Source organism: Salvelinus namaycush, chromosome 20 (assembly GCF_016432855.1).
Source record: "Salvelinus namaycush isolate Seneca chromosome 20, SaNama_1.0, whole genome shotgun sequence".
Taxonomy (NCBI): Eukaryota; Metazoa; Chordata; class Actinopteri; order Salmoniformes; family Salmonidae; genus Salvelinus; species Salvelinus namaycush.
The window spans coordinates 38,644,725-38,659,748 of NC_052326.1; the positions used below are offsets into that span (position 1 = coordinate 38,644,725).

Sequence of the window (15,024 nt, forward strand, 5' to 3'; positions counted from 1 at the left end):
ACAGCCCAACACCGTGCAGGACGTTTGGCATTTGCCAGAGAACACCAAGATTGGCAAATTCGCCACTGGCGCCCTGTGCTCTTCACAGATGAAAGCAGGTTCACACTGAGCACATGTGACAGTCTGGAGACGCCGTGGAGAACGTTCTGCTGCCTGCAACATCCTCCAGCATGACCGGTTTGGCGGTGGGTCAGTCATGGTGTGGGGTGGCATTTTTTGGGGGGGCCGCACAGCCCTCCATGGGCTCGCCAGAGGTAGCCTGACTGCCATTAGGTACCGAGATGATATCCTCAGACCCCTTGTGAGACCATATGCTGGTGCGGTTGGCCCTGGGTTCCTCCTAATGCAAGACAATGCTAGACCTCATGTGGCTGGAGTGTGTCAGCAGTTCCTGCAAGAGGAAGGCATTGATGCTATGGACTGGCCCGCCCGTTCACCAGACCTGAATCCAATTGAGCACATCTGGGACATCATGTCTCGCTCCATCCACCAACGCCACGTTGCACCACAGACTGTCCAGGAGTTGGCGGATGCTTTAGTCCAGGTCTGGGGGGAGATCCCTCAGGAGACCATCCACCACCTCATCAGGAGCATGCCCAGGCGTTGTAGGGAGGTCATACAGGCATGTGAAGGCCACAAACACTACTGAGCCTCATTTTGACTTCAAAGTTTGATCAGCCTGTAGTGTGGTTTTCCACTTTAATTTTGAGTGTGACTCCAAATCCAGACCTCCATGGGTTGATAAATTTGATTTCCATTAATAATTTTTGTGTGATTTTGTTGTCAGCACATTCAACTATGTAAAGTAAAAAGTATTTAATAAGAATAGTTCATTCATTCAGATCTAGGATGTGTTATTTTAGTGTTCCCTTTATTTTTTTGAGCAGTGTATATCAAGGCCTACCTTCAAACTCAGTGCCTCTTTGCTTGACATCATAGGAAAATCAAAAGAAATCAGCCAAGACCTCAGAAAAAATGTGTAGACCTCCACCAGTCTGGTTCATCCTTGGGAGCAATTTCCAAACGCCTGAAGGTACCACGTTCATCTGTACAAACAATAGTATGCAAGTATGAACACCATGGGACCACGCAGCCGCCATGCCGCTCAGGAAGGAGACACGTTCTGTCTCCTAGAGATGAAGGTACTTTTGTGTGAAAAACGGCAAAGGTCCTTCTGAAGATGCTGGAGGAAACAGGTACAAAAGTATCTATATCCACAGTAAAACAAGTCCTATTTCGACATAACCTGAAAGGCCGCTCAGCAAGGAAGAAGCCACCGCTCCAAAACCGCCATAACAAAGCCAGATGTCTGTAGTTGTGGATCAGTCCTGCACAGCGGTCAGGAGGAATTTTGGACCATTCCTCTGTACAAAACTGTTTCAGTTCAGCAATATTCTTGGAATTTCTGGTGTGAACTGCTCTCTTGAGGTCATGCCACAGTATCTCAATCCGGTTGAGGTCAGGACTCTGACTGGGCAACTCCGGAAGGCGTATTTTATTCTGTTGAAGCCATTCTGTTGTTGATTTACTTCTGTGTTTTTTGGGTCGTTGTCCTGTTGCATCACCCAACTTCTTTTGAGCTTCAATTGGTGGACAGATAGCCTAACATTCTCCTGCAAAATGTCTTGATAAACTTGGGAATTCATTTTTCCGTCGATGATAGCAAGCTGTCCAGGCCCGGAGGTAGCAAAGCAGTCCCAAACCATGCTCCCTCCACCATACTTTACAGTTAGGATGAGGTTTTGATGTTGGTGCACTGTGCTATTTTTTTCTCCACACATAGTGTTGTGTGTTGCTTCCAAACAACTCAGCTGTAGTTTCATCTGTCCACAGAATATTTTTCAGTAGCGCTGTGGAACATCCAGGTGCACTTTTGCAAACTTCAGACGTGCAGCAAGGTTGTTTTTGGACAACAGTGGCTTCTTCTGTGGTGTCCTCCCATGAACACCAATCTTGTTTTACGTATCGTAGACTCATCAACAGAGATGTTAGCATGTTCCAGAGATTTCTGTAAGTCTTTAGCTGACACTCTAGGATTCTTCTTAACCTCATTGAGCATTTTGCACTGTGCTCTTGCAGTCATCTTTGCAGGACTGCCACTCTTGGGGAGAGTAGCAACAGTGCTGAACTGTCTCTATTTATAGACAATTTGTCTTACTGAAGAACATCAAGGCTTTTATAGATACTTTTGTAACCCCTTCCAGCTTTATGCAAGTCAACAAATCTTAATCTTCTGAGATCTCTTTTGTTCGAGGCATGGTTCACATCAGGCAACGCTTCTTGTGAATAGCAAACTCAAATTTTGTGAGTGTTTTTTATAGGGCAAGGCAGCTCTAACTAACATCTCCAAACTCGTCTCATTGATTGGACTCCAGGTTAGCTGACTCCTGACTCCAATTAGCTTTTGGAAAAGTCATTAGCCTAGGGGTTCACATACTTTTTCCAATCTACACTGTGAATGTTTAAATGATGTATTCAATAGACAACAAAAATACAATAATTTGTGTGTTATTAGTTTAAGCACAGGGTTTGTATGTGCAGTAGCTAATGGGGATCCTAATAAACTTAGCTCTCTCGCTGACATCTGAGAGGTGTCCCAGATGAGCAAATGGAGACGACATGAACATTGCATTTTCTTTTCTAGTGTTTCTCTATTTTCTTTCTCTCTGCATTGTTGGGAAGGACTCCTAAGTAAGCATTTAACTGTTAGTCCAAACCTGTTGTTTACGAGGCATGTGACAAATAACATTTGATTTGAGACTATGCTCCATTTTGAGATAAGGTTGCTGATCTCTCAGGGTCAGGGTTGGAGGTCTTGTGACATAGGGATTGTCAAAGTGGGGTGCACTCGGAGTGAGAGTGGGGCATGAGATGACAAATCTGTCTGTTCATTTGTGAGTCCTGTCCATATTATGTTGTGACAGTCACTCCTCCACAACAGGGTTGCAGTACATTGCAGGATGTGGGGCTCTTTGTTTGTGATGATTGACAGATCAAACTTAAACACTAGAGAAAGGGCTGGAGCGAAACACTGGTGGAGGTGACCCTCTGAGAGACGGAACATTCAGCCCTATCTTCAAGGTCCTTGACTGCTCCAGCCCCACCCCCTGACCACCTTACTCCACTCCCTGAACACCCCACTACCCAGCCCCAGAATGCCCCCATTCATCTTGATGCCACGATTTATCAAAAGCCCTCACAGAGCACAGTCCCAAGTGGCTCCCTGAGACCAATTTATTAGTATTTTAGCACCAGTCTGAGCATGGCCCGAACATGAAAAGGCTAGCGCACCAGGAGGGGTGTGCTGGAGAAGAGACAGAGAGTTGATGAGAAGGGGAGAGGAGAGAAGAAAGGGGAGGAGGAGAGGAGAAAAGAGAGGAAGAGTAGAGGGAGGGAGGGGAAGAGGAGAGAGTGAGAGGTGCTTCCTAAGTGGATGTGAAATGAAGAATACATGGGACTGCGTTCAAAGTTGTTTTTGAAGTCCATCAATCTCCCAGAGGGCTGAGCAGCAGGATTTGTAGCTGCGCCTCTTTGTCCAGCGTGTCTCGCTGTGAACCTTGTGTTGGCTCCAATCCACAGGGGCCCCCCGCTGTGACCAAAAACAAAATCGCTACAAAAATCCTATCAAATGTCCAGGCCTCACTAAAGTTAGTTTTTTCAATCTCTATAGGCTATTTCTTCAGTCCTACACCATTTTGAGAGTATCAGAGTGAGCTCTCTACCCAGTTTTACAATGTCCAGGAAATGCCTTGTGCGTCATGACCTTACCATTTTTATAGTAGCCTATAGGCTACTTGATAGAATTCAACTGGACAGTTTGAACTGAACACTTCTCCCCCTCTTTATGAAAGCTAGTGTAGAAGTTCTTATCTCACTGTATCCATCTTCCCTGGTGGAGACTTCCTATTGGGTATGAGGGTGTGATAGCCTATGTGTTGTCTAGTCTGGTCCCAGATCTGTATGGGGACTGGGTTAGGTGTAGGTTCCTCTCTCCAGCCCTGTGCTGACAGACTGGGTTAGGTGTAGGTTCTTCTCGCCACCCCTGTGCTGACAGACTGGGTTAGGTGTAGGTTCCTCTCTCCAGCCCTGTGCTGACAGACTGGGTTAGGTGTAGGTTCCTCTCTCCAGCCCTGTGCTGACAGACTGGGTTAGGTGTAGGTTCCTCTCTCCAGCCCTGTGCTGACAGACTGGGTTAGGTGTAGGTTCCTCTCTCCAGCCCTGTGCTGACTGACTGGGTTAAGTGTAGGTTCCTCTCTCCAGCCCTGTGCTGACAGACTGGGTTAGGTGTAGGTTCCTCTCTCCAGGCCTGTGCTGACAGACTGGGTTAGGTGTAGGTTCCTCTCTCCAGCCCTGTGCTGACAGACTGGGTTAGGTGTAGGTTCCTCTCTCCAGCCCTGTGCTGACTGACTGGGTTAGGTGTAGGTTCCTCTCTCCAGCCCTGTGCTGACAGACTGGGTTAGGTGTAGGTTCCTCTCTCCAGCCCTGTGCTGACTGACTGGGTTAGGTGTAGGTTCCTCTCTCCAGCCCTGTGCTGACAGACTGGGTTAGGTGTAGGTTCCTCTCTCCAGCCCTGTGCTGACTGACTGGGTTAGGTGTAGGTTCCTCTCTCCAGCCCTGTGCTGACAGACTGGGTTAGGTGTAGGTTCCTCTCTCCAGCCCTGTGCTGACAGACTGGGTTAGGTGTAGGTTCCTCTCTCCAGCCCTGTGCTGACAGACTGGGTTAGGTGTAGGTTCCTCTCTCCAGCCCTGTGCTGACAGACTGGGTTAGGTGTAGGTTCCTCTCTCCAGCCCTGTGCTGACAGACTGGGTTAGGTGTAGGTTCCTCTCTCCAGCCCTGTGCTGACAGACTGGGTTAGGTGTAGGTTCCTCTCTCCAGCCCTGTGCTGACAGACTGGGTTAGGTGTAGGTTCCTCTCTCCAGGCCTGTGCTGACAGACTGGGCTAGGTGTAGTCTACTGTACAGCAGTGTATGTTCCTCTCCTCAGCCCTGCTGACAGACTGGGTTAAGTGTAGTCTACTGTACAGCAGTGTATGTTCCTCTCCTCAGCCCTGCTGACAGACTGGGTTAAGTGTAGTCTACTGTACAGCAGTGTATGTTCCTCTCCCCAGCCCTGCTGACAGTGATCATTAATTAGAGCAGTGTTAGTGGACAGTGGGACTCATTTGGGCCCTGGGCTGTCACTGGCTGATGAAGAGCGTCTCTGTATGGACTCTGCTGTTATCACCACCCCTTCTCTCACTGCCTCCTCCATCCCTCCCTCCCTCTCTTCTCTCCTCTTGCATCTCTCCTTGGGTCAGTCCAGATTTCTGCGATTCTGGTCTCGGATGGCACCATGTGGCGGTAGTTGTCCCGTCTCATCGTGGCGGGAGACCCAGGCGCTAGCTAGCCCTGCGTGTGTCCCAGGCCTTTGTGTAGTGCTACTGTGGGTTAGCAGAGACAGAGCTGCAGTGATGAAACTGCTTGTTAACCACACACTTTAGTCACAGGAGCCATCCACAGCCATGCGGAGAGACACTGGCCCTTCTGCTGCTGACACTCCACAGGCTGAAATGGGCGTGGGGGGTGAGTGTCAGCAGGAACCAAAGATGGAGAGTAGATGATGGTGGGTCTGTCTCAATCCACAAATGATGCTGCCTTTGAATCAGGTATCAAATGGGATTCCATTTTCAGTTAAGCTATCTTCTGGTAAAATACAACCTGGGAAGGTACGTGCCTTTTGGAGATAGGTAGGCAGTAGACAGCTGCCTTTTGATTGCGATGCAATACTTTGAAGAGAAACGAGATGGGATCGATGTTGGTGCCAATACCGGTTGAGTCAAGAGTCTGGGGTGTGGTGAATCTGAAGGGTTTTACCAGTAGCCTACTTTTCAGTGCTGTGTAGTAGGTTATGGCTTGAGTGAGGAAAGAGCGTTGTCTCCCTGAGGCAAGGTGATTGGTACTCTACTTCAGCTGCCAGTGTTAAAGGAGACCTCTCAGACTCAGTCAAGATTACTAGAGCGAGAGAGGGATGGCGATATGTCGTTTATTATAAAACTGGTTGTTTGGATTCTGGATGCCGATTGGTTGATATCAAGGAGTAGGGGTCTGAACGTTTAAACGTTAAATCATGTAAACAAAATTGGGATCCTTAACATTAAGAAAAATCCCTAACTGAAAAACAATGTTTTTTTCACTACGAAATCAAAACGACAGTGCAGTTATCACAGCATATTATTTTCAAATCCAATGTTATTGGTCACATACACATGGTTAGCAGATGTTAATGCGAATGTAGCGAAATGTTTGTGCTTCTAGTTCCGACCATGCAGTAATATCTAACAAGTAATCTAACAATTTCACAACAACTACCTTATACACACAAGTGTAAAGGAATGAATAAGAATATGTACATATAAATATATGGATGAGCGATGGCCGAACGGCATAGGCAAGATGCAGTAGATGGTATAGAGTACAGTATATACATATGAGATGAGTAATGTAGGGTATGTAAACATTATATAAAGTGGCATTGTTTTAATTAATTATTAAAGTGGCTAGAGATTTGAGTCAGTATGTTGGCAGCAGCCACTCAATGTTATTGATGGCTGTTTAACAGTCTGATGGCCTTGAGATAGAAGCTGTTTTTCAGTCTCTCGGTGCCAGCTTTGATGCACCTGTACTGACCTCGCCTTCTGGATGATAGCGGGGTGAACAGGCAGTGGCTCGGGTGGTTGTTGTCCTTGATGATCTTTATGGCCTTCCTGTGACATCGGGTGGTGTAGGTGTCCTGGAGGGCAGGTAGTTTGCCCCTGGAGATGCGTTGTGCAGACCTCACTACCCTCTGGAGAGCCTTACAGGCGTACAGAGGCTCAATATCAGCAACCATCACTCCCCTGTGTGTTTCTGAATAATTTGATGTTATTTTAATGGACAGAAAATCTGCTTCTCTTTCAAAATCAAGGACATTTCTCAGTGACCGCAAACTTTTGTAGTTGTGTGTGTTTGAAGTAAATGACTATCGCCCCGTAGCACTCAACTCTCATCATGAAGTGCTTTGAGAGACTAGTCAAGGATCATATCACCTCCACCTTACCTGCCACCCTAGACCCTCTTCAATTGGCTTACCGCCCCAATAGATCCACAGACGATGCAATCGCCACCACACTGCCCTGTCCCATCTGGACAAGAGGCATACCTATGTAAGAATGCTGTTCATTGACTATAGCTCAGCATTCAACACCATAGTACCCTCCAAGCTCATCATCAATCTCGATGCCCTGGGTTTGAACCCTGCCCTTTGCAACTGGGTCCTGGACTTCCTGACAGGTCGCCCCCAGGTGGTGAAGGTAGGAAACAACACCTCTTCTTTGCTGATCCTCAACACTGGGGCCCCACAAGCGTACATGCTCAGCCCCGACCTGTATTCCCTGTTCACCCCTGACTGCGTGGCCAAGCATGCCTCCAACTCAATCATCAAGTTGGCAGACGACACAACAGTAGTAGGCTTGATTACCAACAACGATGAGACAGCCTACAGGGAGGAGGTGACGGCTCTGGGAGTGTGGTGCCAGGAAAATAACCTCTCACTCAACGTCAAAAAAACAAAGGAGATGATTGTGGACTTCAGGAAACAGCAGAGGGAGCACCCCCTTATCCACATCGACGGGACCACAGTGGAGAAGGTGGAAAGCAGGTGCTTCTACACCTGCATTGCATGCTGTTTGGGGTTTTAGGCTGGGTTTCTATACAGCACTTTGTGACATCAGCTGATGTAAGAAGGGCTTTATAAATACATTTGATTGATTGAAATAAATTTGAAGTACCTTGGTGTACACATCACTGACAAACTGAAATGGTCCACCCACACAGACAGTGTGGTGAAGAAGGCAACAGCGCCTCTTCAACCTCAGGAGGCTAAAGAAGTTTGACTTAACACCTAAAACCATCACAAACTTTTACAGATGCACAATTGAGAGCATCCTGTCGGGCTGTATCACCGCCTGGTATGGCAACTGCACCGCCCACAACCACAAAGCTCTCCAGAGGGTGGTGCGGTCTGTCCAACACATTACTGGGGGCAAACTTCCTGGACATCTGCAGCAACCGATGCCATAGGAAAGCCAAAAAGATCATCAAGGACATCAACCATCCGAGCCACTGCCTGTTCACTCCGCTATAATGGAGAAGGCGAGGTCAGTACAGGTGCATCAAAGCTGGGACCGAGAGACTGAAAACAGCTTTTATCTCAAGGCCATCAGACTGCTAAACAGCCATCACTAGCAATTCAGGGTTGGCTGCCTGTAGACATAAACTCAGCAAAAAAAGAAACGTCTTCTCACTGTCAACTGTGTTTATTTTGAGCAAACTTAACATTTGTAAATATTTGTATGAACATAACAATTCAACAACTGAGACAAAAACTGAACAAGTTCCACAGACATGTGACTAACAGAAATGGAATAATGTGACCGTGAAAAAAGGGGTGTCAAAATCCAAAGTAACAGTCAGTATCTGGTGTAGCCACCAGCTGCATTAAGTTCGGCAGTGCATCTCCTCCTCATGGACTGCACCAGATTTGCCAGTTCTTTCTGTGAGATGTTACCCCACTCTTCCACCAAGGCACTTGCAAGTTCCATCACCCCTGGTGAGATAAATCCGCCACTCGTCAGTGAAGAGCACTTTTTGTCAGTCCTGTCTGGTCCAGCGATGGTGGGTTTGTGCCCCGTTGTTGCCGGTGATGTCAGGTGAGGACCTGCCTTACAACAGGCCTACAAGCCCTCAGTCCAGCCTCTCTCAGCCTATTGCGGACAGTCTGAGCACTGATGGAGGGATTGTGCGTTCCTGGTGTAACTCGGGCAGTTGTTGTTGCCATCTCATTCTGGATTTTTTTGTTGTTATTCTGTCTCTCACTGTTCAAATAAACCTACCATTAAAATTATAGACTGATAATTTCTTTGTCAGTGGGCAAACGTACAAAATCAGCAGGGGATCAAATACTTTTTTCCATCACTGTATGTGTTTGGGTAAAATGAACATTTTTATTTTATTCTATTAACTACTGACAACATTTCTCCCAAATTCCAAATAAAAATATTGTCATTTAGAGCATTTTTTTGCAGAAAATGACAACTGGTCAAATTAACAAAAATCAATTTTCTTCCAGGACAACCTTGTACGTGGCTTGAGTCATGTGTCCTTCACACAGACAAATCTGCCCGATTCCAGCCTTACTGAAGCACCCCCAGATCATCACCGATCCTCCACCAAATTTCACAGTGGGTGCGAGACACTGTGGCTTGTAGCCCTCTCCAGGTCTCGCACCCACTGTGAAATTTGGTGGAGGATCGGTGATGAACTACATCTCCCCTGGAAAAAAGCATCTAGACCATATTTCCCTATACTACTGAGCTAGCATTTGGTTTGCAACAGTTGTGGTTTGTCTAAACCTTGCTGTCTGACCTGTGTAACAATGTTGCAGGTTTTTTTGGCCACCGTGCCATGCATATGAATGTGAAGAGACTGACTGACAGCTTCTCTGAACCAGACAAATTCATTTATCATGATCATTATAATGGATACAGTATATCCAAAGAAATTGCAATAGAAAAAAATCTAAAACAAACAAATTCCCCCCGCCCTCCACCACAACTTTTCCCCCTGGAGACACTGAGCCAAATCAGGGGTTCTCAACTCCAACAACCCTACTCTACAGTAACTAACTGTTCTGGAGTTACAGTAGCTAACTCACCCTGGGGATAAACTGACATACAGAGAATGGACTCATGGACTCATGGTCTTCATATCTCCTTCCTCACGCTTCACGTAGCAGTGTGTTGGTCGGCCTTGAACGATGGAGATTGCAAGGAGACAGGGAATTCCCAGAGGCCTTTTCCCTGGCTAGTTGTGAAGGGATATGTACGGAGAGGAGTTGGCAAGCAGGTAGCCTAACGGTTAACCCCCTAGAGTTGATGTCCACGCCCCTGCGGACATCTAATTAGCATAATAATAAAAAATCCACAGAAAGTATAAGTCTCAATCCACAGCATCGCCGATGTCACATCTGCGCAGAAAGGTGACAGTGCTAGAGCGGTGTTTGTCAGACCATGAGGCATCCCGAAAATCGGTCTTCTCACAAAATCGTCTGAAGCGTCCGAACGGTTTGGCCTACAAACTATTATGACCCCTCTATGGAAAGATGAGACTCTCTGACCACGATGGTGTACATGTCGGTTGTTTTGCTCTAGGTTGTCCACAGGCCTCATAAGACTCATCTGGAGGTCCCCCGTTACCAGTTGAAAAAATGAATGGAAGTACAGTACATTACCAAAAGTATGTGGACATGTGCTCGTCCAGCATCTCATTCTTAATCATGGGCAATAATGTGTTATTGTTGGTTTCCCATTTGCTGCTATAACAGCCCCCACTCTTCTAGGAAGGCTTTCCACTAGATGTTGGAGCATTGCTGTGGGGACTTGCTTCCATTCAGCCCCAAACTTTCATGAGGTCGGGCACTGATGTTAGGCGATTAGGCCTGGCCTTCAGTCGGCGTTCATCATATCGAGGAAAAGCAATAAGAACGTTCCGAATGCAACCCCTGTCCTGTCCTCTCTACACCTGCTGGGACTTAGGATAACCCCTGTCCTGTCCTCTCTACACCTGCTGGGACTTAGGATAACCCCTGTCCTGTCCTCTCTACACCTGCTGGGACTTAGGATAACCCCTGTCCTGTCCTCTCTACACCTGCTGGGACTTAGGATAACCCCTGTCCTGTCCTCTCTACACCTGCTGGGACTTAGGATAGGAAAATTGGTGAGAAGTCAGCCGTTTGATTGGCCATTGGTTTGTACACAATCCGGAGGTCATTTTGGATGTCCCATGAGTCTTAATTTGCATTAAGTGGCTCCTCTTTTTCTACCATTTAATGGACGATTCGATCCCCAGATTGGAGAGAGAACCACCAAGCACAACTGAGCAGCCAAATGTAGCAATCAGTGTCTTAGAGCCTAACAAGAGCCTTGCTCTTAACATTGCCTGACAACTGTGCTGGATTCTAAAACTTGTCGTTCATTGTATTTATTTATTTGTGTAAAAATTGTTTTCCATTTATTTGAGTAAAATTAGTTTTCCTTTCACATGGTTTGTTAAGCTGTTTTCTGCCAGCCTATATTCTGTCTCTTCTTTGTGACTCATCCGTTTGTTAGAAGGTGGACATTTTGGGAGACTGAAGGAACCGTCTGTCTGTGAAATTGGTTGGCTATTTTTCAGACAGTGGACAATTTTTTTTTGGGGGGGGGGGAACTTGTAGATTTTGATGGGCATAGATAAAGGTGGGTTTAGATAAAGGCAGTGTTTACAACAATAGTGGTTTTGCAGTCCTTAATTGCTGCGGCAGGCTTCAGGGGGTTGTTGAGGGAGGGAGAAAGAAAGAGAGGAGGCATTCTTCTCATCCATGGAGGCAGTTTGCATGTATAATTACAGGCTCTCTGAGTGACTGTAATGAGAGAAAGGTGGAGGGACAGAACAACAGCGATAGAGCGAGTCGGAAGCGAGGGAGGTCAATTTGGAAATTGTTCCACGGTTGAGGCTGAGGACAAACATATTGACACATTTTCAGATTGTTTTTAGAATAATCTGATGTGAAGGAATACTAGCATCATGATACATGATTGCTGTAGAACTAAAGCTGCAGATAGCAGTACTGGGTGATTTGAAAAGCTATAGTCAATCAATCAATAATATAATAATTATTTTAGCAAAAATGTTTATTTTTAATGTACAATCTGTAGAAGCTATGAGAATAGAAAGGTTCAGTACTTTTGTGGAGCATCACAGCACAGTTGAAAAATATATGGCAAATAGAAATCCAAAATGGAGGGTGTTAAGAGATAGATGGGTGGGGTTGAATGGAGCTGAAGGGTGGGACTAATAACAAGAACCAATGTAAAACATACAGGGTTTGTAAAATGTATATTGGTTCAGAAATGTTGTGAAATGGCACAGTTAGAAATAGAAATCAAACTGGACGGACTTCAGAAATAGAGGAAGGACTAAAAACAAACAAAATATAACTATTGTAAAATAGATTGTGTCTGTAAAATGTGTATAATATGTTTAAACTGAAGGTAGAAGCCTAAGTGTTATTGTTTATTAGTTTATTCCAATTGGAGGGAGGGTGGTAGGGTTTGCGGGGAATAATAAAGGTATATTCTAAAAAAAAGTACATATGACTATATAGGTATGTGTATGTATATATGTGTATATGGATATATATATTTACCAAAAAAAGATATGGGGGATTGGAAATGATGCAGACAATTACATTGATGGAAGCAACAATCTTTCCGCAATATTAAGCTGATTCACCCCTAAAAAAAATATCATGATACGTGATTGCTGTATAAACACCACAAATAGGCAACAGCCCAATAGAAACTAAAGCAATCACATTAAATGCAAACAGACTGTTGTCACATCAGATTGTTCATTTCCGCCTCAGTGAGATTTAACCTTTTGCTGACAAGACTCTCTCTCTCCCTCCCTTCCGTCCTTCTTTCCTTTTTCTCTAGGTGATAGGAGAGAAGTGTCGCTGTGCTGTGGGTAGTGTCCTGAGTGAGGGCGATACTAGGCCCAGTGAGGAGCTCCAACAGCTCTATGAGAAGTTTGGTTTCCGGGTCTTCAGCTTCCCAGAGGTCACTCACGTGGTCAGCGCCTCCTTTCCCCACAGGACGCCCCTGTCAATCTTCTTTGGGGTGCAGAGAGTCTACCCCCAGCTGGAGAGCTACATCAAGGTAATAATATACAGTATGACTGACTGCCTTCTGTTTTCTCCTCCGCCTCTCACCCCTTTATCCATGGTCTCCTCTATTCGTCCCTATCCATCCTTATCTATGCTGTCCTGTCCTGTACCCTAAGAACCATCCATTCCCTAGGCCAAGTCCTCCATGTTTACTCCAGCCTCTAACCCAACACTCCCCATCCCTCCCTTGTATCCACTGACCCAGTACAGCAGCAGGCCTGGGGCGGCTGGGAAAGTGAGTCATTGCGGAGTCTGAGCTGTGGGTTTCTCAAGGGTTAATTAGGTAGCATTCTGGTACAGGTGGCATCACCATGGGCAGCCAACCCATGGTGTAGCAACGTGTGTGTGTGCGTGTGCACGCAAGTGAATGTCTGCCTCCCCTGCCACATTCCCTGGCTGGCGATGCCATCTGCCCTGGGCCTGACGCTGCTAAAGTCTGGCCAGCGTCACTCAGTGGCACTTGACCCATCTGTATAAGTTGCTTTGGACTCTGACAAATGATTTTCGTTACATCTAAGGAACATTAAGTTTTGTCTTTCATTGCATGGTTCCCAGCTTCAGGGCTTAAACAATCGTAACCGTCCGATACAGTCTTGTGCCAGTTGCCTCTCTACCTCCTAGACCTATACCCCATCTGCCTTCTGTCTTGGGGATTTACAAATTACTATTCATCTTTAGCTCCTGGCATTGGTACTTTATGAGGCTGGGGATGTCTCAAATATGTGACCGATCAACTCTTTTCAGAGTTATGTTGCAAAATTTGAAATTGTGTTTTTTACATTGGATAAAAGTACAGACTGTGGAACAATGGGAAAGTAAATCTGGTTTGGATGTTGATAAACATGTAACCCCACTTTTGCAAAAGTAGCCCCTTAATGTTTTGTTACACCAACTGGAGAGTTCTTCTTTGTCTACACCCATTCAGCATCGTTCCAAACTCTGTCAACTTCTTCCTTGACAACAATACTGTTGATCGCCGTTTCTTCCCCATCACTGCCATCAGAAGACTACAATGTCTGTTTCAATGAAAATGTTTTTACTTAAATCAGGGATTTCCTCATCGTCTGATTTTATTTTCAGAGTCCGAGAGAGTCAGCATGGCACGATCGTCCTCCAGAAAGTAGTCTTTCCCACTGATCTTTGTCGATAGCGCCTGCTTAATTCAGGGAAGCAATGTTGTTGAGAGCAGTAGCAACACTTTTACAGTTCTCAATGGCCACTATATCTTTCAAAAAAGCTGTGGTAGCAAGGGTTATCTACACATACTGAGCAGCTCATGTTATAGACAGAAGCATGCTACGTGGCATGTCCAGCCCATCCATTATCTCATCCAATCATGGCTAGCGGGCTAGTCTTTCTTCCCGTGGCTAAACCAACTAGGCTCGTAATTTAACCATTTTATTTGTATTTACAGATGGCATACAAGTTTGTTATTAAGGCACATGAAAGTTCACATGTTCCAGAAGGCATTTCTGCCAGAAAACCTTCAAATGCCTCTCCAGTGAAGTAGTGACAAGCGACATACACCTAGCTTCCTGAAACGGGTCACATATGATTGCTGTCTATTTAATCATCTGTCTATGAGTCATGGTACAGTTCCCAGTTTTAGTGCTAAACCAGTCTTTTACTGTTTTTTTTTGAAATATTGAATTTGTTGTTCTACTGACTGGGTGAAAGGTGAGCTCTGAGTGTTGGAAAACGTTGAGGGAAGCAGAAAAATCTAGGCTATACAGTAGTAGTTGGTGTGTGTATTGTGTGCGAAACTCATTTTGATTAATGAGTTCATGTCCATTTATAACCCCTATCGACAGTGGGTGTTTGCAGTGGCGGTCTAAGGAAGACAGATTCCTACAGTGTATTCACTTATTGTGACATTTTTTAATTATAAATGTTTCCTATCCACCTCATGAACTAGGCCTAAAAATGTTGGTGAGAGAATGGAATTCGCTTTCATGTTTATTTGGGTATTTAACATTCCTATCCATCATGCTTGCACAGTGTCTCTCCTTACTGCTTTTCTTCTGAAGGCATTTTGTATCTGTCCTCCCCCTCTCATTTTAAACACAGTGATTCACTATGTGAGCTGTATCAGACCCTGAATGTATGTGGTCTCTCTTGGTCAGATCTCTGGGGAGTTATCCTCCCAGTTGCATAGGGAGCATCTCTCTCTGTTTCTCTCTCTGTGTGTGTGAATGAGTTGAAAGAATACGCATGCTGTTCTTTCAGACAAATTCGGTGTCAGTAGA

General features: G+C 45.6%; 1 protein-coding gene across 1 annotated transcript in view; it reads left to right on the forward strand.

Annotated features, from left to right (window-relative positions):
• The window catches only part of LOC120065328 (testis-expressed protein 264 homolog), an 86,563-nt gene that overhangs the window by 14,862 nt on the left and 56,677 nt on the right, over window positions 1–15,024 (forward strand). Inside the window, exon 2 of the mRNA XM_039016237.1 lies at window positions 12,549–12,770. Coding sequence (XP_038872165.1) covers window positions 12,549–12,770 — 222 coding nt within the window. The remainder of the gene's footprint in view (window positions 1–12,548; window positions 12,771–15,024) is intronic.